The sequence below is a fragment of the Myotis daubentonii genome, chromosome 8 (assembly GCF_963259705.1).
Source record: "Myotis daubentonii chromosome 8, mMyoDau2.1, whole genome shotgun sequence".
Taxonomy (NCBI): Eukaryota; Metazoa; Chordata; class Mammalia; order Chiroptera; family Vespertilionidae; genus Myotis; species Myotis daubentonii.
The window spans coordinates 64,013,213-64,040,373 of NC_081847.1; the positions used below are offsets into that span (position 1 = coordinate 64,013,213).

Consider the following 27,161-nt stretch of genomic DNA (forward strand, 5'->3'; position numbering starts at 1 on the left):
ATGACTAGCACTCCAAGGATCAACTTGAAGTATAAGTGTGTGAATTTAGCCCCATTGCCCCATGTTTACTAAATATCTGCACCTGAATAATAATAATGCTGTCCCTCTCCAAGCTGCATAACACATGATGTGAATCCTTGAATCATCCATGGCTGACTCAGAAACAGAGCTGCAAATACTTAACTCAAAAAATGCTGGCCCACATGTGAAACAGATTATGATGCATTCTGCAGAGCCTGGGTTTTGCTTCAGGGAAATGGGATGAAAGGGCTGGTAAAGAGGGGAGAAATGACAGCGGAAAAGGAGGAGAGAGAGCAGAGGCCTTCCTGGAGCATGATGCTACCTGAACCGCAAGTCACCCTGACAAGCTAAATTGAACTTGCAGCTGTTTGACAAAGCTCCCCAATGAACTCACAGCCTCCTGAGCACCCAGACAGCCAGACTCTGCATTTGTTCCCCAAGGCCTTGACCAGTCCTCCCTCTGACACATACTTTGGGGAATAAGAGCTCCAGGCAAATTTGCTAAAAATTAATTGGTCAAAAACCAACTCAGAGAATAATTAGTTCATCAAAAGACAAAGTCGCCTAACTTACAAATTACTCTTAAATATTCATTTATAGATATACTATTTTTAACCACATCAAATGAATGTATTCTTACAAACAAACATTTTAGGTGTTCATAGTGGGATTTTTCAGTTTATACTAATTTCTTTCAAATCATTTTAAAAATTGTTTTGTCTTTTGCCAACATTTTAACATATTTAGATTCTTTCCCTACTTTTTAGTAGTACATTTAAGTTTGTTAATTCTTCTAATTATTTATAAAATTGCAGCAATTAATACTAAATAGGATAGTTTTAACCACTTTTCAAATTCCTACATAGTTTTCATTGTTTGGTTTCCATAGCAGCATTCTATAAGAGGTGGGTTTTTTTTTTCATGAAAAGATTTATCATTCCAAAAAGTATTTTTCATATCATTATCCAAAATTTTAGCATAATACTAGTACCTCAAATCTCATATACATTCACTATGTACAGTAAATGAAATTTTCAAAGAATAAATTAAAGTATATAATATAAAATAACAAAATTTTGTTAATTGTACACTTTAAATATAAAATTGTAGCTGTTAAACCATTTGATTATTGATGAAAAGTAGTAAAAATGCCTAAAGGTTTATAAAAAATTTTAAATGACATGCAAAAGGATACAAAAGTTTTAAGATAATTGTAAAGTGGCCAAAATTATACCATTATGTTTTAAATGCTGAAATTTTAACTAGTTTCTGGAACTAAAAAGATATAAAGTTAATATATTAATATAGTCATAACAAGAATTAGTAAAGTGGATTAATTCAGAAAATTAGCATATTCATCAGAAAAACTGGTGCTTTTGGGCAAGTTCCATTTTGGCTAACTGATTTCCTTGAATAACATACCTTTGAAAACCAGCCACAACCCAATAACATAGGTAAGGTGACTGCAAAATGAAAGGTTAGGGATTTGGGCACTTTGCAAGGTGACAGAAGAGAGAAAAAAGATCTTGACCAAATCTATACACAGATGAACCCAATTTGAAATAGCCCACTAAGTATGCCAGAAGTTGAACACAGTGTTACATATGTATGGGTATAAATGTATGTGTGTGTGTGTGTGTGACCTGATGCACGAAATTCGTGCAAGGGGCTTGGCCCCCCGGCGCCACAGCGGCTGCCTCTGCCTCTGCCCTCGCAACTCCCACTTCATCCGAAAGGACAAATAAATGCTTTTATTATATTATGCTTTTATTATATAGGATGTGTGTGTGTATGTATTAACTTAGGTCAAGCCTGTTCTAAACAGGAACTAATAAAGATACTACTTGATAAAATAAATGTAAATATTTTATAAAAGGAAACATGGGTAAGAGAAGAAAAGTAAGGTTGTGACAATAGGTATATCATCACATAAAGTGTATGCTATGCAATACTTTCTAATTGTTATCATTTACAAGCTTAGCTTACAGTTCATAGTCTACAAGAAGAAAAAGCCCACATAGTTGCTCAGGAGGATAACAAGAGTCACTGACTCTGAGACAGGTCACCCTGTAGGCAGGTCTTCCCAGGGCAGTGTGATAAGCAGCTTTCTCTAGAATGAGCTTCCAAGAAGCAAAGCACAGCACTGGTGTCACCAGACCATTGAATGTATAATCTCTCACTAAAGCTAGCGGCTTCATGACAAAAAACTACCCAAGAAACGCAATGCTACAAGGTGGTAGGCAGAGGTTGGGATGGAGATGAAAAGCAATATGATCCACTCCAAATTGTAGCTCTCTGAGGTTCTGGCTTAAACTAGGAGTAGAATTTAGCATATCAGGCATTAAACTATTGTACAGAATGTATGCAATTCCCACATGTGTGAATTAATTATTGCATGTTCAACCCAGGGTGGAAATATGGGAAAATTTGCTCCCAGATTTATTATAAGTTACATTATTGAGCACAGAGTATTGGAGAAAATGTCCACTAAATTAATATAACTGTTTGTGTGTGTGTGTATTTTAAAGCATACAGTAGACACCATCCACTGACCCTTCAGCACTGTCACTAATCCTAATGTTCACAGTCTCTAGGAATATTACAGAGACAATTATCAACACGTGCTGGTTAACTGTTAAAACTGTACCTTCAAAATTGATCGATGGAAGAAAAGAGTCAGGAGCTGAATGAGATCATAAAGAACATAACCATCTTTCTTTTCCACACCTATAATATTAGTTGGGTATAAAGGTTTGTCCTTGTTCAATTCCACCAGCTGATTCCAGGGAAAGAACCCAAATTGGAAGAAATACTTGATCACAATTGTCACCTACACATGGATGATAGAAATTAAAAAAAAATCCTTATAAGAATAGTTATATAGGAGAAACAGCAATATAAAACAACCAAGAAAAACCCATTTCACAGTTTTGATGGTAGAAATGCACACAATTATGTAGAATGATTACATCATCATTCTTACAGACCACTGACTTCAGAACAGGAGCTAAATCTCACCCTCGCGAGTGCCTTTGATCGTAGATATATCAGGGCCAGTCAGGTCACTCATGGCACTGCTTAAATAATTTCCCCTATTTTTGAGAATTAGGCTAATTTATACTGATTTATTTGATACATATATAATTATCAGCTATTAAAGTGTGGTATTAGGACACAAGAGCAGAATAATGTTTATGTCTTTATATTTTATGCATTGCTTTAATTTGCAATCTTTATGAACAATATTACACAGGTTTGATGTACACAATTTTCACTTTACTCCAATCTCTTTCTTCTCCCTACTTTATTGCTCACTGTAATTTCTTCTCAAGAAGATATAAAAGTGAATGAAACAAACTGGCCAGTTGTGCTGTTATAAGTGTATAAATGTTGTAGAAAAGTGGCATGTTGAGAGAGAAGGACAAATGAGAAAATTGATGGGTTTCATTTAAGCATTCCTCTAATGTCTATATCATCAGGAATTCATTGCAATATACACAATTCATTAATAAAAATACTTTAAAAAGTCCTCTCTGGACCTAGAGTCTTCCTTTAGCTCTTCTCTCTCTCCTGTCTTCTTAGTCCAGCTTCTGCAAAGAACAGTCCTGTGTTTCTTATCTTAGTGAATATCCCCACATACCAAATTCCAAAGCAGAAACCTGGAGGTCATTCTTGCCTCTCCCCTTCTCCTTCACACCGCAAAAAGCTTTAGTCAATTACTGAAACCACATTTACCCACTCATCTTCAACCTCATTGTCACTGCATTCAAGCCCTATTACTTTTCACCCACAATTAAAATAGTTTCCTAGCTGGTCTCAATGTGTCCACTTTCATTCTGTATAAAAACTTGCAAAAACACAAATTTGATTGAGTCATGCCTCTGTTTATTTTTTGTTTATTTAAAAAAAATCTTTATTGTTGAAAGTATTACTTATGTCTCCTTTTATCTCCCCCTCCCCCCATTAACCTCTTCTAGCCCATTCCCACGCTCCATCCCAGGCTTTTACCACCCAACTGTCTATGTCCATGACTTATGCATGTATGTATACATGTTCTTTGCTTGATCTCTTTCCTCTTACCCACTCACCTCCTCCTTCCTTCTGAGATTTGACAGTTTGTTCCATGCTTCTGGATCTATTTTGTTCATCAGTTTATTTTGTTCATTAGATTCCACATACTTGTCTTTCTCTGACTGGCTTATTTCACTTATCATAATACTCTCCTTGTCCCTCCATGCTGTCTCAAAGGGTAAGAGATCCTCCTTTTTTACTGCTGCATAGTATTCCATGGTGTAAATAGACCACAGCTTTTTAATCCACTCATCTACTGATGGGCCCTTGTTATTCCCATTTAAAGCCTAAGTTTAAAAATGGGATGTGTTCTTGCTGCACTAACTATATTAAAAGGACTTACTGTGTTATTTAATTCAGCATCCATTCACTGAACATTCCCAGGCTCAGGCACTACGCTTGGGTCTGCATAGCACTGTGGTTATCTCCGTGGTTAATATCACAGGACAGACAACCAGGCTTCAGGAGTCTGCCCCACCACTCACTAGCTGGGTAACTTTGGGCCAATGATTTAACCTTATTAAAGTTGGTACCTTATATATTAAATAGGAATGATATTAGCACCTATCTTGTGTGAGGTGTGAAATGTAAAAAGATATATACAATTACTAGCACTAGGTAACTGTTAGGCATATTCATTTATCTGCCTAAGAATAGACATCTACTGATAGTTCCGTGTGCAACTGCCCGGGAGTCGGGGCAGGCCCACCTAGCGCAAATGCCCCAGGCAGCTTGCCCGAGGTTGTGCCCAAGGCCTACCTCTGTGTAGACAATGGCCATCATCCAGAACCGTCTGCTGGGCCTCGGGACAGACAGCATGGCCCAGAGGAAGATCAGAATGGGGAGCACGAGGGTGATTACGGAGGCAGAGACCATGTGGTTCAGGATGATCACAAAGTAGCACACCATTTCCGAGCGGGCCACCAGGGTGTTGTACATGGCGTAGAACAGCAGCAAGAACCGCGGCTGGTCCACGTAGAATTTCTCCGACTCTTCAAGCTCATCATCGTGGAACATCCTGTGAGCATAAGCATGACAATACTTTTGTCTTCATTTCTCCAAATTACTGATCGCCACGTTCAAGGTCCTTCCTGTCCTTCCCCTTCCCCCTGCCCCCAGATTTCCTGTGGAAACCCCCCAATGTTATCTCACAGAAGACACCTGAGCAATGTCTACTACCAGCTCTTGCTCGTTCTCCCCTTAGTGACAGACGTGCTGCAGTCTGTGTTGTATCTGCAGCCTGAGGAGGATGAGAACTGTGTCTGTTCGCTGTAAACACGCAGGTGGGCGTTTTTACATCAAGTTTCCTCCATGTGCAACCCCAGCGCACGGCTCCCAGACGCCTCCCGCTGCCCACGGGCTCTTACTTGTTCAGCAGCAGCTCGCTGGCCGTCAGCTCGTGCGTCAGGGACGGTAGGATGCTGGGCCCCAGCCTGTCCAAGGAGCGGCTGTCGTCGGGGCTGACGGCCATGCGGCTCGGCCCCGCGGAGTCGTCCTGCGAGCCGAAGGACAGGCGCTCGAAGCTGACCGCCTTGCTGTAGGACGGCGGGACCTCCATGTCTCCGTCCTCGGCGAAGGACTGCGGCAACTCAGTGTCCGGGGTGAGGCCGGCCTCCTCGGCCTCCTCGGAGTCCTGGGCCTCCTCTGCCTCTTCCTCCTCCGCCTCCTCGTCCGCCTCCTCGTCCGCCTCCTCCTCGGACCCTTCAAGTCCATCTGACCCCATGTCTACCTCGGACTCACTGCCCTCCTCATCGTCGCTGTCCTGGACCCCCATGTCCTCGTCCTCCTGGGCCTCCACATCCTGGCTGGCCTCCACCTCGTCCTGCTCGGCCTCCACCTCCTCGATGGTTTCGGTGGTCCCCTGGCGCGAGTACAGCATGGTGCACTGCGTGGGCTCGCTGTCGGGAGAGAGGGACGGGCACAGACCCGGGCTTAGCACCCAGCTCCTCCGCCTCCTCTCAAGCTCTCCAGATACCTCCTTAGTGCTCCCAGATAAGGCAGGTGAGAAGTCAAAGGCCACAACCCCTTCCCTGCGTCCCATCTGCTTTGTTCCTTCAGGATAGTCACACCGGGTCTGCAGCTGCCAACAGCACCCTCTTCAATGCGAGAGCTGGCAGGGCACACACCCATTGAAAACCAGAGCAAGTCACATGGCTTACACGCTGCTAAACCCACCTGTGCATGGAGGTTTTAAAAGTGATCTCAGGATTCACAGCCATGGGTTCCAGTGTTTACTTCCCAATGGAGACATAGCAGAGCATACCTACCCCTCTCTACCCTTTAAAGCAGGCTGCACGGAAGTGAGGAGCCTTGCCGGTGTGGGTCTGTTGGTGCTGACCAACATAAACTCTACTCTCAGCCCTTGCCGTGGGCCCACCCAGATCCAGAAGAGGACGATAGGAATAATAAAATATTGGCTAAGCAACGGCATGCTTTATTTTAAAAGATGGCCCACTTCTTTCATAATTGTTCTTTCTGTTTTCTCACCCTTTGCCTTTTTCTTATTGGTGCTCATTACGTTGACTGAATTTTCACCATTTCCAGCTCCCGATAACCTCTTTGTCTACACATGGAAACACCCACCATCTTCTCACCAGCGTGATCTCTCCTTGGGCTGCCTGCTCCACCCTCAAGGGGCAGTCCTGCTCTCTCTCCTCCCATTTCCACTGATTTTCTTCTGCCAGCGCCCCTCCTAGTGTTCACTTCCTATCAGCTCTCCACCCTTAACTCACTCTCTCTTTCTGGCATCCTGTTCTTTCTCTCATACTCCTTTTTATGTTCTATCTTCTAACTTTCCCTGGCAGGCCCATGCAGAAAAAGTTGGGAATGAAAATAGAGCTGGCCCACCAGTGAAATTCATGGCATGCGTTTTAATATTATTTACCTCAGACACATCCGTGGAATCTGTGGATATAAAACTATAACTTGTTAGATTCTGAAACATGCACTATTATCTCTCTGAATGGCGTATGTGGGCAACTAGGGTCTATAAACACTGAGATTCTCAAATGCATAGACTATACCCATTTTTCTTATCATCGACACCAGTGTAGACATGTTAATGAATAAATGAATGAATGGATGAAACTTGGCTGAGTCCTGAGGCTGAAAAACCAGATTTGCACGAGTTCTTGGGACCTTCTCAGGTGTTTAGTATTCCCAGGGCTTTGGCCCTCAGCGTGCATGCACATCATGTAGAAGGCTCTTGGAATGTCATGCCAAACTGGATTTTTGCTAAGACTTACCTCAATTAGCCTCCTAGGAAGGCCATGAAATTGACTGATCACCCCAGGGAATTTTCAGACCACTGGAGCCAGCTCCAACCCATTCTAACTTCCAGTCACACTATACCCAATGACAGGAATGCTCTCTATGGTTTTTGATTTGGTCTGTCCCCAAAGGGATTCAACAGATCCTGGTACCTTCAGGAAGCAGCACAGTGGAACAGCACAGCCTGTGTCTGCCAGAGGACACCTCATGGCGAAGCATTCCACCGTTGCCAGGCCTGGCATACTGCAGCACTGTGTTAGGGTACATAGCTGCCGGCAAAAAGAGGTTAACGGCCCTCCGATTTGCCAAAATTGAAATTCGTTTTGGTTTGGGTTATTGTGGTGTCAGGATAACCACAACATAGCTGATGCTCCTGTGTCCTGCTGACCATTCAAAGGCAACTCAAAAAAAGAGCGTTTGGATTTCATTTCATTTCTAACAGATTATTATTTTATGATAGGATTTAATGAGGAAACTTAAGCCCAAAGTTATCTTTTCTAAACAAAACAAGTCACAGTCTACAAATGTAATCTAGTCTATCTATTGTAGCATACTATTCTTTTTAAAAAATCAATGGTAAAACCTGTCCTGACTTTTATGTCAGTTATGCATATAAAATGTGGGCAGGTTTATTCTGTATTAAAAAGACCATATGTGATGAATTTTCATAACTTTTCCTACTGCATGTATCTTTTGATGAAATCACGAGAAACATCTCATTTTCCCCTGTGAGGTCAGCCTACATGAGCTCCCAATCAAGGGGGAAACATGCTCATTTCTTCGAAAGTGAAAAGTGTAACATACTTACAAAGTGGAGAGCAATGTTTATAATAAGGGTTTTTAAGAAACTCCTAACAGACAAAAACTAAAGAGCAGTGAGTTTACTAGAATGCTGTCCTGGGAATAACCAGGTATGTCCCAGGAAGGTGGTGGTTATGCTTTGGTTATTCATGCAAATTCTTAAAAGAAAAGGAAAACATATACCACACAAACTTCTATTTGCAATGAGACGGGGGCGGAGATATAAAACCACAGAACAAAGCATGCACAAGTTAAGCACCTTGATGCTAAACTGCCACTGTCAGCTGATGAGGAGGACATATCCAAGCTGAGCATTTTACGGAGCCTAGGTCGAGCACGCTCACTTGTTTTAGGAACAGTTTCTGGTCCATCTAAATCATCAAGGGTAGACTGCCTTGAGAACAGCATGGTTGCTTCAGTGTAGCAGCTAGCAGCGCAAACAGTTACAGAGACACAGTGTTAAAACCCCAGTGGTACATCAGTTTAACATGGATCAATTGACCCACACACTGCCATGCAGCAGACCACACACAACACCAACACCACGGCAACGCAACGACGACCACCACAGCAGGGCTCAAGGGCAGGGAAGGACCTGTTTGGCAGGACAATAAAACACAATACTGGGTTTAACAAAATATATGGGCTAGTGGTAAACTGTGAAATGTCACTCTCTGGCTGGAACACGGAAACAGAGTAATCATAAGTCCCGACACTCCTCTCACAGAGAAATCATATCATTATAACTTTGCAACTGAGGTTTTTGTTTTGTTTTGTTTTGTTTTTTAATTGAGACATATGCTTTATTTGGAGCTCCTTGAGTTCCTTGAGAGCCTTTTGTAACCAAATTGCTTAGGCAGAAATACCTGCTCACGTAAAATTTACATAAAAGATTTCAATTTTTTAAAAACACAGTCTCCACATGAGAGAGGGAAGCTCAGGGACAGTGCAACAGGCTGAATATTCCACCCCATTTTCCGAGTGATATTCAGTGAAGCCAAACTAGATACCTTGCATGTAGAAGAGATGCTGGTTTGATATGCAACTGGATATAAACCAACATTTTTTAAAAAAGAAATAAAATGGTACAAAGAAAACAACAGAGGAAGTCTGGCGACGGCAGGGGGGTCATTTTGTCTGTTAACTTTTCATTTTGCCTAATGAATGTTTTCTTCTGGATCATGTTTTAGGTCTTGATGGATATCATGAGGGTGAGAACCCATTGGCTAAAATCCTCAGCTCCTGTTCCCCAGTGAAGCAAAAACTGGTGGGGGCGGGGGGGGGGAGGGAATGAAGGCAGATTCAGGACTGAGATGCTACTAAAGAAGTAAATAGAGTTATGACATAGACATGATTTCAGTTCAGACATACAGCTTAACCCCAAAGAGGCTGGGGGGGGGGGGGTTGCTGGGATATAGGTCTTCCAATCTGAATGCTAATGACTCGGCTGAACCAGGAGGGCAGGCCTTTGTGGTACAGAATGCTGATTCCCCAGCTGACACGGTAAAGCTGAACATCTATCTTTATCAGGTGACTGCATTGGGAGGCCTACTCTATGCCCAACCTGCACAGCCGATGCCCTCAGTCAGTGGTTGTGAGGCGGAAATGGACACCATTCAGGATGTAACAACCTCTGGGGGCTGGGGAGGAATTTGAATCACTCACTCATGGAACCAGTGAAAGGGCTTTTCAGATTCCAGGTGCTCTAACATACCCCGTGAGGGCCCCGTGGGGCATCCTCATCCATACGCATGTCACAACTACATGGCCAAGAGACGGCCAAGAAGTGAGAGTGGTGAGCCTGTAAGCAATCCAATGGTCTCTAATAAGGACCCAGAGACGACTTTTTAAACGAAGGCCACAATTCCTTTAGACGTCACCATGTCCTGAACAACATGAGGAGATGACAAGGGAGGCTAGAAACATACGGACAAACACAGGGAGGATTGGACTTGAGTCTCCACATGGACATCGACTGGCTGTTCAGTGTTGGATGAGTCAATTCCCCTCTTTGGGGTCCCAATTTCGTCATTTATGAGAAGAGGGACCTGGCTCTTTGCATTTCTGTATTTCACTTCATATTTTTAGAGGTGCAACCCCATGGCTTTTTTGGAGTCTGCAGGCAGAAGGACATGGTGCACCCTCTCCTGCAGCACTGCTTGGATTTTCCGCACTGTTCTAACCCCTATTTATCCTGCTAATTCCTGCATTGAGTTCTGTTGTCCCATCAGCCCACCTTCAAACCCCATGCAATCAGGGTGTTAGGAGTGTGACTGATTTGTGGCCCAATCCAGGACTGTTTTAAATGTAAAAGGGAAAGGGAGGAGCTTTATAAAAACAGGCCCAGAAAACAAGCCTAGATGGATGGTTGTTGTCACCTTGCAGGGAGGGTCACATAGCAACCTCTTGGTGACATTTCTCAAATGATAATCAGTCCCTTCACATCCAGGAATGATCCTTAGGATGTCACTGATGTTTCTCGCAGGAATTTAAACCAATGTATTTTCTGGGAAGGCAGATGATATGTGATTTTATACAACAACCATCGATAAAATAATTGCTATTTTACATCTGGATTTGATGAAAATCATAACTATTTCAATAAAGTCAAAGGGAATACAAATTCGTTTGGTAGGTTCCCACCCCACCCTCCTCTACTGTAAGCCCCAAACTAAGGATGGGTGACATGGATGTTGGAGCAGAAGCTGTGGCAGGTGGGAGGGCTCCACCCAGGCTGGGGCTTCTCAAAGGGGCCGGGGCCACACTGAGCATGTGAGTTCCTACATAGGGAGGACACTAGACCCTGCCCACGACACAGGTATTGAGAGCAAGCTGCTACACTCAGAATGCCTTCTAGGGAAGATTACTGCCCTCCCAGCAATCAGCATGGCATACTATAGACTCTAGTATAGACAAATGGTTGGAGATTTGAAAGTTTCCTAAAGCAAAGAAACTAGGAATGCAGCTCAGCCATTAATAAGAGGGCAAATAGGTAAATTCCATTTCCTAACAACAATGGCATAATGGACACTACTGTGTCTCCCCTTTCTTTAGGTTGGGAAAAAAAGTAAAAATTAATTTTAGAGGTACTGGTTTTTACTAGTAAATTTATTGATTGATTGGCCATTTCAAAATTTGGGGGATATTTTGATTGTCTTTGTCAAAAAGCAACTCATGGCTTTAAATATCTTCTATCTCAAAATTTTTGATTATGGATATAGTTTTCTATTTGTAATTTTAACAAATATGGGTTAGATTTAAGGGCAGTTATTTGATTTCATTTTGAAATAGTTCTTTTTTTCCTTCTATTTTTATCCCTCCTAAGTTGTGATTTATAATTTTAGTTAATTTTGTAATTGAATATATTGTGCAATTAAAAGTTACTAACTTAGAAATTATGTATGCTTATTTTATTGATAATTTATTTTCAGTTCACTTTCTAATATTCTCTTTGCTCTTTTTGATTAGTATGATTCAGAATTTGGTTCTGGAGCAATTATTCTCCAGACACGTTCATGTATAATATTCAGGAGGCTTCTGAAACCCTTGAAATTTTGTGGAAAAAAATTGTATTTCTGTGCAAAAAAAATTGTTGCAAAAACACATTTAAGAAGGTGGGTACTTCCAGATAGGACAGTCTTTATGGGCTGCAAAAAGAAATGTAAACCACAATGACTTTTTGTCTCAATGGCATCTGTCAAAGGAGAATGAAGCATCCTTTCACAAATGCTGGTTGAGGCAAGCTTTCAGGAAGACACACAAGGAGGCGCTGTCCGCACTCGCCATGCAAGAAGACTCCTATTTTTACTTTGTAACAGATACCACCCACGGTTTTAGAAATTAATTATTGAGAAATGTGTGTATGCGTGGGTAGAAATAGGATGAAAAATTAAGTTTTATTACCACGCACAATGTTATAATAATAATCAATTATTTTATTCTAGGAACTAAAAGCATCTTAAACAGCATCTCAATTAGCAAATAAATGTGTTGACCTTGAAACTCTTAAGAGTTTCTGTCCTAAGTGTTTTTTCTGTTCACAAAAATATATAATGGCTGAAATATATCTATTCCTTTGGAACTTATAAATAAGCGACGATTATTCCCAAATTAAAGGAAAAACTATATATCTATTATTCCTCAAAGGATTTCAAAAGAATCAATACCTATTTTGGGGGGACTGGAGGGGTTATATCCACGAAGAATTTTTTTGTACAAAAATCAAATTTAAATCAATGTATGTATGAGTACATGTATTTTTTTAAATAAAAATGAGGTTTTAACATGTACACTATTTTTTTATCCTTATCCAAGGATACATTTTTATTGATTTTAGAGAGAGAAAGAGGGAGAGAGAGAGAGAGAGAGAGAGAGAGAGAACGAGAGAAGGACACACACACACAGAAAAACATTGATCTGAGAGAGAAAGATCTACCAGTTGCCTCCTGGGCGTGTCCTGACCAGGGATCAAATCTGCAACCTTTTGGTGTGCCAACCGAGCCTTCTGGCCAGAGCAACATATGTACTATTTTAAAACTTGAGGGTTTTGTTGTTGTTCTCTTTAATATCTTTCCATACCAATTACTTTGGATCTACATCAAATAGATGATTAGAATAAAGAATAGGCACAAGTGGAGAAGTTAAAATACAGCAATTCAGCATCAGCTGAAAACAGCATTTCAAAATAAACATTTTTTACTGACTTCTCCCCATTGAGGTTGCAATTTCAACTTCTAGTTACCTATTTCAGGTTTGGTGTGTTGGTATTGATAAAATAGCCTTAGTTCCTTCCCCTCTTTCATCTCGTAACAAATTTAGTATTTGTGAAGGACAAATAGTCCAGTAGGGCTTGGTGCCTTGCTCAGCATCTGAAGTATGACTGGGAGAAACCCAGAAGTGTCTAAACCAGCTGTGGGAATACAGCCCATCTCTAATGTCTTTATAGAGCAGGAATTTTAACCCAAAATTCCACAAATAATCCTGTGGGTGAGTCTTTCTTCCCAGGCTCCAACCAGTTAGAGACAACTTAATCTTTATGTGTCTATCCCAGAATCAAGCCTAGGGCCTGACATGGAATAGGTGCTTTTTAACGTATTTAATAATAAAAACAATAAACATGTGAATGTTCTCAGTGATACATTTGAAGATGGACACAAGGTGTAATTCATTCAATCTAGCTAATTACCTTAGGCATGTCATTTTCCTCCTAAGACAGGTCTTGTGCTTTAACACGAAAGCTAGATCGGTACAATTGACAGCAGCTATCTAGAACACTGTGGTGCAAAGAATTCATAGACTTTTCTGGGATAGGCAGCAAGAAAGACAGGTCAGTTTTCAAAGGAGGCCTGGAGAGTGAAAGAAGCAATGAGAGGCGGCATACCGTATGGTGGTTGTGAGGATGGGCTCTGAGCTGAACTAGATGGTTTTTGGATCCTGAGTCTGCTTATACATACTTTTAAATATATATATATATATATAGATTTCAGAGAGGTAGGAAGAGGAAGAGATAGATAGAAACATCCATGATGAGAGAGAATCATGGATTGGCTGCCTCCTGCAAGTCCCCACTGGAGATCAAGCCTACAACCCAGGCATGTGCCCTTGACTGGAATCGAACCTGGGACCTTTCAGTTCGTAGGCCTATGCTCTATCCACTGAGCCAAACCAGCTAGGGCAGCTTATACATACTTTTGAACTGTGTTACTTCGGTTAAGTTACTTAACTTCTCTAGTCTTCTGTAAAATGGGGATGATAATATTATGCATCTCATAATATTATGCGGTAACCCATACACAGACTTGGTGCTGGCCCATGACCAATGCATGTTATGCGACATTGCATGTGATCACAGAACTCAGGGAAGATGGGAGCTGACAGAATCACTTCTTGGACTTTTATTATGAATCATAAAGTGACAATTCTGAAAGAGAAAGATCAAACATAACAACAGATGGCAGAAGATTCTAGTATAGGAGATACTTTGTGGAGCGGCATTTTAAAATCGAGTGAAAGATGCAGCCCTTGACACAAATAAGTTATTTTGTCATTGTGAAGGTTCATTCTTACTTGTCTCCAGCTTGGAAACCACTATCCTGTGCCTATGAATCGTACAGGTGTTTCTAATAGTTTTTTTTATTGATACCTGATTTTATCTGGCTCCGTCTAGGGGAGGACAATGGAGATATCCTGAAGAGGGTGGGGATCCAGGTTAAGTTCTGATTAACTTTCATCTCACACATTCATTTCTCATATTGATGAAGTCCACCTCCTGTACCTTTGTCAAAACCAAACCCATTGTTTAGAACATGAAATACCTGGAGATACTGTCATGTGAATCTAAGCTATCCATCCTGTGGGCTGTCTGTGCACCTGAAGCGGCACCAGGACGATCGTCAATTGTGTCCAGTCCAGACTCTCTGGAAAGGTTCATGATGTGGTTCTGATAGTACATGTGGATGCTTTCCCGAGTGGGAACGTTGCCCTGCAGCGAAGGAGACATTGCCACAGTTCTTACTTGCCTCTGCAGCCACCGGGCATTTATCAACACTGACAATTCTCAGCTATCCTGCACACCCGGGGTAGATGAACACAAAGCTAGTGAAGTTGGGGACTGATGTCAACTCATTAATGGTACCCAATATTATTGGCTAAAGCTAAAAAGGAAATCCCTCTTGTTTATGGATGAAGATGGCTAAAAGGTATAAACTTCCAGTTGAAAAATAAGTCATGGGGGTGTACTGTACAGCAGGGTCTCTATAGTGAATACTACTGTATTGCGTATGGGAGTCCCTCCTTATGCACAAGGGATGCATTTCAAGACCCCCAGTGGGTCCTGAAACCATGGATAGAACTGAGCCCTACCTATACTATGCTTTTCCCTGTACATACACACCTGTGATAAAGTTTAATTTATAAATTAGGCACACCAAAGAACTACTTCGAGTTCTGGATATTGATTTTTCACAATCTACATAATGTGTAAAGAAGCAAAGAGAATAATTCCAAGAGTGTTACCTTTTTAATTTCTCTGGTCAGCATGCATCTTTCAATTCTCAAAACTGTAGATATATCAATATGCTCCCTTGAAATGGAGTTAAGCCAAGTTGTGAAACTATCCACGGTTGCCAAAAAGAGCACCCAGGTAAATTTCAGAATATTAAATATCCTCTTGATGATATTATCTAGGAGGAAGGAAAAGAAACACAATGTCAAAGGAACAAATGCCACCGCCCATTTGGCCGTAGGTGCACAGTGGTGTTTTACCAAAGGCAGACCTGTCTGAGCCTCCCTGCATCATGTGGAGTGGGCACTGACTGGGCATGACAGGGGTGTGGGGGCCACTGCAGCATAGGAAAGAAACCACCATCGGGCCTTTCTACGCGTGCAAGCCAAGCGAGGACGGAACTGTTAACCTTTGGTCAAAACATCTGCCAGAACAGATTCCTATACTTTTGGTTAAAAGTAGAGATTGCCTTCAAAGATAGTTATGTTACTGACACAGGGATGCAAACAGAATGTATTTATCCAGGTAACTGGGTCCCGTAATTCTTTTTCCATAAGTTTCTTCTTTTCTTAAGTAATAATAGTTGTTGGAAACAATTCCGTTGATTCAGTAAGCATTTGACACTTTCTATTGCAGTGGCATTCAGTGACGTCATTTAAAATGATTCTGTAGAGCGCAGTACACGTACTGAGAGTATATATGTACACCACTGAAATATCACTATTCTCAATTATACTGAGCTGTGCTGACCACAAAATACGGCACACGGGATGGGATCAACCCTCCCGAAACCAACAGAAGCTGTGAAATTCCTGATGGAATTGGGTTGTCTTCCTTATCTGTGCTGTGACTGGGGGCGCCTGGGAGAGCTGCCCGGGGGGATAAGCTGGGCTCCAGATTGCCACTGTGTCCCAAATGTGTCTCCATGCAGCACGCGCCTCGCCAGCCCTCAGAGAAGCCAACATGAACTTCTGATCATGATCAGGTTTGAGGAGATTCCATAGCTGTGACCTAACTTTATTTTAGGTCTGAATCAAAATAAAAGAGGAACGTTCCCATAGTAACCATCTTGCTACTTTGTTCCTGTAAGCTAATAAGTTCCCAACTAGTATACAAGGAATCCTTGAAGACATGTTACCAAATTTTGATCAATGGATATGTAATGTACAGCAGGGTCTCTATAGTTAATAATATTAAATATCCTCTTAGCAACTTTAGGTCTTAGCAACTTTAGGTCTTAGCAACTTTAGTATATTATGTGTACTAAATATACCTTTTAGTTTTAACATCAAGACCACCATAAGCAAAACTGTGAAATAATTATATTTATCTTTACCACCTCTAGGGTGTACCTTTCTTTTGACTTGGCATTTAAAAATTTTTGTGTTTTTTTTTTTTTTTTACGATTTCAAAACCTTGATTACAATAAAGCAAATACTTAGTGAACACAACAATGAGTTAAGAATTGTCTTACTTTTTATTGAAAACAAACACCACCAATAAAATCCAAGTTGTATCTCACTCTTCCCACACCAAATAAAGAAAAAAAGAAAGAAAGATTTGAGTGTCATAGTAAAACCTTAAGGAATTTACAATTAATGATTATAGCCTAGCCTTTATGATCTTGTGCAGGGGCCAACCAACTTTTTTTCTGAACAGGGCCCGAGAGTAAATACTTTTGGCTTTCCAGGCCATACTGTCTGTATTGCAATGAATCACTCTGCTGCTGTCCTGTGTAAGCAGCTATAGACGAGTGAATTGTCTATGAACGGGAATGGCTGGGTTTCCAATGAAACTTTATTTACAGATACTGAAATTTTAGTTTCATAATTTTCATATGTCATGAAATACTCTTCTTTTTAATATTTTTTTTCAACCATCAAAAATATAAAAACCATCCTTAGCTAACAAGCCTTATAAACACAGGTGGCAGGTATAGTTTCCTGACCTGGAATCTAGTATAATCTGATATGGCCACTCTGTGACTTGAATCCTCTCTCTCTACTTTAATTCTCACACCATAGTATGAATCAAAGTTTAACTTTGTAATGGTAAATATATATATTTGTGAACTGAGTGGCCTAGGAGGGAGGCAGATTTTCTCCCAGGCAAACGTTTGCTCTTTTCAAAAGGAAAAACATCACAAGCAGCTTAGCTTTACACGGGAGATGGGCAAGAGAGACAAAGAAGAGCTAAACAGTTCTACCTGCTGGGATAACAAGAACCTTGGAGTGGCCAGCTGGTAGCTAAGAAGAAAACTGGGAAAGGAGATGGAGGATGATTAAATGAGAAGGGCCTGGAGGGAAGGGGCCCAGAGACACCAGCTGGTGAGAGATCTGCCCAGATGGGAACAGTGATCCCTGACTTTCCTTTCGAAGCAGTGTCCTACTATGCAAGCTGTCACTGCCTCCCACTGTCCCCCAAACCTCGGCAAAACTGTGTCACACCTAACAGCTTTACATGCGATACACTTCAGGAAGGAGGGACATGAGAGAGTAGTTTCAATTCAACAAAGAAGCCCAGGGAGGGAGCAGCTGCGTGGTGAAGCTGAATGGAGTTGAGCTGGTACAGATTCCACAGGAGAGCCATTCTGAGCCAGAGACGCCTGGGAACCCTGGGGGCATCTACACTTCTCTTTCCACCCCACACTCCTGTTTCTGTTTTGATCTTCAACAAGGCAGGCAACACCCGCAGTAGTTTGGATAAATCCTCTAGCCATTTGACCCCTGGATGCTGGAAGACTTGAAGTTAGTTACAACTATTAAGAAACGTTAGCAACATCTTATATTTTGGACAACTTATTTTTTTCTCATAGTCACAGTTATTTCCCTAGAGATGGTAAAGATAAATATAATTATTTCACAGTTTTGCTTATGGTGGGCTTGATGTTAAAACTAAAATAGCTGTGTTGAAGACATGTATAACATGCACTTTATAAACCTGGGTGATCACTAACTAACGTGAAATTCGGATTTTTATTTTTACTTATTTTTTTTAAATATATTTTATTGATTTTTTACAGAGAGGAAGGGAGAGAGAGAGAGAGAGTTAGAAACATCGATGAGAGAGAAACATCGATCAGCTGCCTCCAGCACATCTCCTACTGGGGATGTGCCCGCAACCCAGGTACATGCCCTTGACCGGAATCGAACCTGGGACCTTTCAGTCCGCAGGCCAACGCTCTATCCACTGAGCCAAACCGGTTTTGGCACTTATTTTTTAATAATAGAGGCAATAGGACATAGTCATTAAGAGCACAAACTCTGGGTTCGGACTCCTTGGGTTCAAATCTTAACTCTACCTCTCAGTGGCTATGTAGACTTTGAAAAGTTAATCTTTCTCTGCCTCAGTTTCTTAACTGTTAAATGGGGAAGAGGATCTTTGCCGGGGTTAAACAAGTTAATTTGTCTAGAGCTCTCAGAAAAGTGCCTGACAAAGTTGTGAAATCTAAGGGGTTAACTATTATTATTGTACTAGAGGCCCCATGCATGAAAATTCGTGTATTGGAGGGGGTCCCTCAGCCTGGTCTGCCCCATCTCACAATCTAGGAGCCTTCAGGGGATGTCCTAATAAGCTGCAGTTTGGCCTCCCTCTGTGGGAGGCAACCTGACTGATCAGGGGAAGGTGCCACTCGCATCACTCCCCCCCCCCCCCCCCGCTGCTGCCACTGCCGGCTGCAGTGGCTGCAAGGCCTGAGCCCTAGGGCTCATGACTGCCTCTGAGCCCACAGCTGCGGTGAGCTCGCAGCTGCTGTGGCTTTGTGCAGATGGACATCTGGAAGATGTCTGCCCTAATTAGCATATTACCCTTTTATTAGTATAGATAAGGCTTTGTAGCAATAATAGAAGATCTGAGTTCACATACATGTGAATAAAATGATCTGGAAATGGAGGCCAGGTTTAAGAATTGTGCCACAGAGGGTATTACTAGTAATTAGAGCACCTTTGAGAAGTCTCATTTTGAGCCAGCAGATGGCATCCTTGGACGTATTTGTATCCTGAGTAGAGAGCATAGATACCTTGCCTGCTGATAATGTACACAGGAAACAGCACTTTTATAGAACTAGAGAGGCATTTGAGTTTGTTTCATTTGGAGAATTTTGTTTTGTTTTGTTTTGTTTTTCCTGCACGGAGAAATATTCCTCCTAGTCCCATACTATGCAAAACCCAAATAAAACCATGATGGGGCTAGGAGTTAGAAAATAGGTATTCTGTCCCTGACTGTAGCTCTGGGATCCTGGGCAAACTTATTAGGACTTGGTTTTCCATCATAAAATGAGGAGTTGGCCCAAGTTTCCAGAGTACCTTTCATCTCCCCAATTCTACTTACTGCTTAACTCCTCCGTTCTATAATCTTTAAAATTAATTGCCAATATTTTTTGTCCTCTGTTCTGATGGCTTCTATGGGGTGTTTGTCATTTGTTCCCCCACACCTCCTTTCATAGGTACTTGGAAAAAAGAATTTATAAACTGACGGTGATTAATGTTTAATCCAACAGTGCAAGGGGCAGATCTACTTTTAGGCGTCACTTTGCAATTTCACTAGAGATGAGATTTCAAAGGACACCGGTTATTTAGTCATAGTCCAGAAACAGTATTTGATTAATTATTTTTAGGCAGCTTTTCATTACATAAACATTGGGCAAGGAACATTTTCAAATTTCTCCCTGGTCATATGTATTTATTGTATTACCTGGTCCATCCGATTTCTTTTTGATTGGTTCATCCTCTTGGTCTTCCCACTCCACAGGACCTGTCGAGTGTGTTCAATTAACACGAGTTAGATTCAGTTAGGGTATATTAAATGCCACCCTACTCTTCTGGATGAAAACAAATCTTAAAAATTAAATTTCAGATATTCTGCCTATCTGAAGAGTTCCTGGGGAAAAGTTGTAAGAATTCATGGCATCCAGAACAAAAATCACGGATACCAAGAAAATAAAATATAGTCAGTCTTATTAGTTAGGAAAATTCAAATGAAAATGAAAGCCTTTCATCATCCCAGAGAAAGACAAATAGTAGAAAGAGTAATACATGGGGGATAAAGCTACAGGGAAGTGCACACTTCCGCTCACGGGACCGTAAATTACTGAAACGGTTTTGGAAAATACCTATTAAAGCCAAAAAAAAAAAAAAAAAAAGCACATCATTTAACCCAGTAATCCCACTTTAAATAATGTATCCTGTGTACAATGCATGTTCTTCCCAACCTTTTGCTATGCATTTAAATACACAGACAAGTCCGACTACATACGGAGTTTTGTTCAGGGATGTCTATGATAGCACTGTTCATTGCAGCAGAAATCTGGAAGCAAACTTTTGTCCATTCGTGATGTAATAGTTGAATAAATTAAGCATATCCATATCACAGAATATTTTGCAGCTATTAAAAAGGGAAGCTATGGATTTGTGAATACTTAATTGGAGAAATGGTCACAATCCATTACTAATGAACATGTAAGGGCAGTTTGTATGGCATGAACTCACTTTTGAGAAACAAGGGAAACCGTGCTTGCACACATATGTGCAGGCCCATGAGAAAGGAGTGGGAGTGAACACAACATGTTGTGAAGATTTGGTAGCTCAGTAGATGGGTGTCCAGGGCAGACTGTGCATTTATCTCTTGCCTGATGTCTTCTTACATGAGCTCTGTCTTAATTTTGTCTTATTAAACCAAGAAAGTAAAATAAAATTAAAGTTACCAGGAGGTAGCAGGGGGCAGAATGGTAAAAAAGGAGAGAGGTGTTTCTATTTAGAGCTCCATTAAAAATTATGTTTTTTTCCCTTTATTTTTAAATATATGTTTAATTTCACAAAGAATTTATGCATATATTTTCTCTGTAAAGCACAAAAATTTAAGAATTTAGCTAAGCCTAAAGTTCTCTTTAATCTCAGTCTCTCCACCCCTCCCCCAGAAGCAAGCACTGTTATTAATTTTCTAAGTTTTCTTCCTGACCTTTCTCTTGCATTTACACACTATTATACGCACTCATTAAAATGCAAAATATTATGTTGAGGTTTCCTTTGTTTCATAGATGGTTGCATAATCCGTATGCCATTTTTCAACATAATGCTTTTCACTTAACAATATTTGTCAGGAACTTCTCTCCAAATCAGTTCAAAGTAATCTATCTCATTTTTTAAACTACTGAAGAGTATTCCATTATATAATGATAACATAATCTACTTGGATCTCCTTCTTTCTGTCGGCATTTAAGATGTTTCTAAATTTTTGTTATTAATCAATAATGTTTGATGAATACCCTTAGCAGGTGTCCTTGTGCACATGTGCAAATCCTGCTTCAGGTTACTCCACACACCTAGAAGTGGGACTGATCTCTACTAGGATTGTACACTTAAAATGTCCTCAGATATTGACACATTTCTCTTCAAAGTGTATGGACAACTTTGCAAAAGCACTCAACTTCCCACTAGTTCCTGTGTTATCCAATGTTTAGCTTCTTGCCAATCCCATAGGTTAAAAACCCAAAATATCAAAAGACTTAGTTTGTGTTTCTCAAGTTACTAGTGAAGCTGAGCTCTTTTTAAAAGGCCATTTTTTTTTTTGATTTGTGAATTGTTTTCATATTTGTTGATCCATTGGGTTGAACTTTTCTTTTACCGATATTTTGGAATCTTATTATATTAAATACTAATCTTCAGTCTGATTTATATAATGAAAATGTTTTTCCTGAGTGCCCCACTGCTTTGCTATTGGTGTGTTTTATTGTGGTTTGAAATTCCGCCCCCCCGCCCCCCCCCCCACCTTAGAAATGTGTTTCTCTCATATGCCTTCAAATGCAGCAGTTTAATGTTGAATATGGCATTGGTAGTTATGTTCCATTTTTGGTTCATGATCAAATGTCAAAGGTTCATCTTTATTATTACTTTTTTCCCAGAACAGCTTTTAACTTATTGATAAGGTCTTGTCTTATATTTATTTTTTTATAATTTAATATCTCTCTCAAAATAAATTTATTTTCTTCCTACAGACCTTCTTTGGGTTTATTTTGCCTCTCTCCCCCATTTTATAAATGCATCTTAACTTAAATTCATGTTTTAATTTCTTCCAAGTGTCAGACACAAGCAATTAAGAACAAGTATAAATCTTCGCACTCTTTGGAATTTAAGAATTTGATTTCTCCAAAGATTCTGTCCTTTGCAGTTCCTCTGTTGTATTCAAGGCCACAGAAATGCAGAGTGTGGCTAGAGCTGCACCCCAGGACACTCACCCTCCCCAGATCCTTTTCTCTGTCTTTTCTGTTCTTCTCTTGCAGACATTTTTTTCTCTTTGCGCCTCTGTCGGAGTGCTGTTTTAGGGTCAGTAATCCAGGCTTGATAAACAAACTGGAGGGAGAAAGTTCAATTATTTTCTGGCTTTTTAATAATTTAATTAAAAGAAAAGAGACCAACACCAAGCTTCCTGACTTTTGGAAACATTATTTTTTCTGCCAACACAAACTAAATACCATCCCCAATATCCTTTCTTTTCCCACCCCCGTATTCTTTCAAATGCTGAGCTGACCTGTGCTATTTTCATTATCATGAAATAATAGATGGAAACAGATTTGTAGGAATATATTTCATTTGGTATCACAGACAATCATGAGAAACTTCGGGTATATACAAACCAGCATTTTTTTCCAGCTCCTCCTGTACTACCACCATTTGTGATACTTAACTATTGATCTTTCCCATTACACACAATGGAATAAACTGGAGGTCTCACTAAGTATCAATAGAGTAATGTTCTTCCATCATAAATAAACTCCGAGTAAAAAACAAAATAGCACCTTTTACTGGCTTACGCTGGGAAACAGTTTTGCACATTTGATACCTTCCCCTGTGAATAACAGCTATTACCAGCAACTTGAGAAAGGGTTTTGCAAATTGATTAGTATTTGGAGAGGAAAAATACTGTGATATTAAAATTAAGAAGTTATTGCAGATAGTATGGAAGGAAAACTTGAGCTTTTGGTTGCCTTTTGTCATTTTCATTCAAGAGCTGAAAATAGTTGCAATAGTATATTATTATAACCGATAACCATGATAGACCCATGACGAACAGCCCGCCCACTGAGAGTCATGCAGAAGGAACAAAAAGAAAACCTTGATATACAAAGTCAGCCACCTAGAACCACGAAGCCAAGCAGGCATGCGCCTCATGCACCCGCAGACACACCTGGGTCTCAGGGAAGCTGGGTTTTCTGTTCTCGTCAGAGAGGTAAAGCAATATTTTGCAGGGTCGCTTGTAGACCCAGGCACTTTAACTTATTGTATGTAATGTTCAGATTTCTGGGATCTTTGAAAAGCACTGTTTAAGGAAACCATGGGCACTGCATTGTCAGTAAAATTTAAGAGATATCTGTAGTACTATCAACAATAAAAATATATTTTAAAAATTTGAGAGGGATTCAATGTTTCCATATATGGAAATGTAAAGGTCCTAGGTTATTAAGAAAGAACATGACTTGTCACTGGTAGAAATCTGAATCTTAAGGGCAATCAATGTAAATATATTATTATTTTTTATTTCTAAATAAAAAACCCAGGAGGCAAAAAAAAAATAATCCTATTTTATGCCCCAAATATTTTTAAAAAAGGAGATAAACTGAAATTTGAAGAAGGATCAAATAAAGGAACTTATGGTGGATGTTTACTGAGCATGTTAACTGGGAAGTCTAGCCAGAACATCTCACTAATAAGCAAACTTGCTTCCACAAAACATTGATTCTTTTAAAAAATCTATTCTGCCAAATGTAAATAAAATTTCAAGCTTAAGAGCAAAATATGGCGACATTTTATTTTAAAAAGTTATTAGAATCCTCTTTCTAGAGAATGCAAGAATCCCAAAAATAAAAAATAAAAAAAATTCAGGATCTGCAAATGTTATAAGTGCACAACTGGATACATTTCTCTCCTCTGAAGAAAATGAAACCTTTGGGCTGGAGGGTGAGAAGAAGAGGAGGTGCTTTGATTAGACTGAAGAGGTCTTAGGGAAATGGTGAGGATGACTGAAATTTGACTGTGTTTAAAGGGAACTCCTGGTTCTACATATGACACCTAAATGATTAAGACTACTGTAATATTGTAAGAATTTCTTATTGTAATAAGAATTTAGATAATGCGAATAAGAGGGAAAAAGGGAGGGGGAAAGGATCATATGACACTCTTTATTTGTAGGTAAATTCTCTTAATGCTGATATTTAGAAATACAAATATTTTAGAGTTCCAGGAACATCTGACAGAGGGTCAGTTTCACTTAAGTCCAACTGTGTCAGGAAAAAGTTGATGATGAAGGAGGAAACATCCCATTTCTTACTGAGTCAAGGAATGGCATTTTCTTACTGAAACTTCTCAATTCTTACTTGGTGGCTGTAGCTGCCATCCATTTGATGGGTCTCCCTAGGGAATCAGACCTGAGTACCACTCACCACAAGTAGAAAATGCATGGAAATGTCTCTATTGACCTCTGGCTTCTCCAAACTGCACTGCCACTGGATTCCCAACTTTATCTTACATTTTTTTTCTTAAATTTTATTATGCATTATTAAGGAAAATGGAATTCATTTTACTGAACACTTATATAAAAAAGAATTTAATCTTTTAAACAGGAGAGAACTTCATTGACATAGAAGATCCTTAACTGAAACTGGTTAAATTTCATAAACTGCCCTTTAATTCAGGTGTGGTCCAGGGCTTTCTTTATGTTGTCTGTAAGAAGAGATTTTTTAAATAATAGGATTTAAAAAAATAGTAAGATAGTTACATTGTAATCTTTCACAGAAATTCTTTTACATGGATGGAGAGACTCACAGAATAGAGAAGAAAGAATCCGAGGGAAGTGGCAACGGTGAATATTAAACTAATATGCAGGGACCTAGAGTAGATCCTGCTACTCAAGGTGGTCCAGCTGCTTGCACTTCACCCAGGAGTTTGAGGGAAATACAGAATTTCAGATCCCACCCAGGGCCTGCTGAATTTAAATAACCTGCATTTAAATAAGATCCTCAAGTGAACTGTGAGAAACACCGTTCTTGGTCATTATCCAAACCATTTGCTTAACACCGAGGAGCATAAAGACCTAAGCGTTTTCGTGCTTGCCTCAGATTAAGTCAAGAGAAACAGCTGTCTTTCAAGTACAACAAGAGTAACTCACTGCCTATGATTTTCAGTAGTGAAGGGACGACAGCATAGGTAGCTGGATCTGAACAGTTATTCAGCTCAGTACCTGGGAAGGAGCAGCTGCGCAGACTGCACACAGCAGCGCCGTCTAGGGAGGAGGTGTGAATTCCCAATGAGAAATGGAAAATGATGTCCAATTTAGGAAGATGGAGAATTGACAGGAAGCCAGGAAGGAGGTGGAGCAAACTGAATCTTTTATTGGCTTACTCGTAATTTAACCAGCTTTCTGAGAAAAATTATACTTTTCACACATCATAACTGATGCATGCAACCAGATATGACCCTTTTCAAGTGAGATGTGACTTAGACAAAACTAGAAAAAGGACAGAAATAGATGTATATCTGCATTTTCTCTTCCTATTTTTCGATAGGCTCTGGTGTCAATGGAAAAACGAGAATCAATAATATGAAATTTGGCTTCTCAGAATTTTTATGGAAAACTTTTGTCTAACGTTTTAAATTCTTAGAATTCCTTCATTGCTCGATCTATAGAACAGGGAAAATGCAGAGGTAGCAACAAGGGTCTGCTTGTCTAAAGATCTACAGAGCAGAGGGTCACACACCACACACCAGTAAAACATCAAATACCTTTGCAGCTCTGATTAAATACTGAAGAATAGTTTTGGGAAGTTTAATGACAGACTTTGGCAAGGCTAAAATGGCTGATGCAAACTTCCCAATAGCTCTCTACAAAGAAGGACAAAGCAAGAGTAGTTAGTAGAAAAAAACCAAAAACTGGCAATTTAATATATGATGTCAGCTTGAGTTTGTCTCTACAATTACATCAACTAGGCTCAAATGAAGCTAGAATGAAAGTGTGCTTAGGTTAGAAAGAAAGAAGATAGTCAAACGTTGCACATAATCCATGAAAATAGTGAAGACGGCCTCGGTCTCTCCTTCGCTGCATGATGAGTTAGAACAAGAGTCATTAGAACAAAAATAAACAAGTCAAGTCGTTAGTATTTGACAAGCCAGCTGCACGCATGCCCACAGACACAGTCATCTGGAAACACACTAGGTTAGCGATGGGGCCAGTGAGAAAGCGTCAGAGCAAGGTGTCTCCGTGGAGAATTTAGTTCTTCAGTGTCACTGGGAAAACGGGTGGATGTAACCTGCCAGCTTGAGAAGACCTGGCCAGCAAACTGACAATAGCCTCTGCAAGGACACAGCATGTAATTCTAGGTGCTTGTAGTATAACCAATGAAAGCTAACTCCTAATATGTGGCTCTTTCCTAAATCTGTATACATATAAATCTATATCAAGCTTTCATTCCTTATGTAACTCTTCTGACAAATCATCATGTTTAGGTAGCACTGATTATACATTCACTGGGTACACTATACTTAGGCTAATGAGCTATACAACTGAGACTGGTGCAGCAAGTTCTGGGGAGAAAAGGGCAGTTAAGTTGGAAAAAAATCAGAGCTGTGCTAGATACTTTTATTGTTTCAATAACTTCTCAAATCTTTAGCAATATAAATAAAACTGACTTTCAAAACAAAGCAATATTTAAATGACCATTTGTTTTCAAACAAAGCACGATCAACTATCTACATACTGAAATATAAGTCCACTCAAGTAATCCAAAGCAAGGACAGAGAAGTCTTCTTCACCTCCCACTTGCAACAGAAAAATAAAGTTCACCTAAGGAAGTTTAATGTTTTTGTTGGTAGCATCAGAAACATTTTGGATACAAGTGAATGAAGACCCGACTGGAACAGTGTTCTTGTGTAGTAGAAACTATGGCAATGCTGAGAGCAAGCAGCATTAGTTTAATGAGGAAAAAACAATTTCAGATGTAGGTCAGAAG

The 27,161-nt window shown here is 40.1% G+C and overlaps 1 protein-coding gene across 4 annotated transcripts in view; it reads right to left on the minus strand.

The window, feature by feature from the left end:
- The window catches only part of PIEZO2 (piezo type mechanosensitive ion channel component 2), a 338,873-nt gene that overhangs the window by 19,489 nt on the left and 292,223 nt on the right, over window positions 1–27,161 (minus strand). For 3 of the 4 annotated variants that reach the window (XR_009454151.1, XM_059706647.1, XM_059706648.1), the window contains 8 exons: window positions 22,398–22,512; window positions 19,859–19,918; window positions 15,178–15,344; window positions 14,478–14,644; window positions 8,423–8,590; window positions 5,460–5,990; window positions 4,852–5,110; window positions 2,669–2,851 (listed from right to left, as the gene is read on the minus strand). Coding sequence is in view for 3 of the 4 variants with exons in the window: in XM_059706647.1 (XP_059562630.1) it covers window positions 2,669–2,851; window positions 4,852–5,110; window positions 5,460–5,990; window positions 8,423–8,590; window positions 14,478–14,644; window positions 15,178–15,344; window positions 19,859–19,918; window positions 22,398–22,512 (1,650 nt within the window). In the remaining variant the exon portion in view is untranslated. The remainder of the gene's footprint in view (window positions 1–2,668; window positions 2,852–4,851; window positions 5,111–5,459; window positions 5,991–8,422; window positions 8,591–14,477; window positions 14,645–15,177; window positions 15,345–19,858; window positions 19,919–22,397; window positions 22,513–27,161) is intronic. The other variant, XM_059706649.1, reaches the window with a different exon arrangement.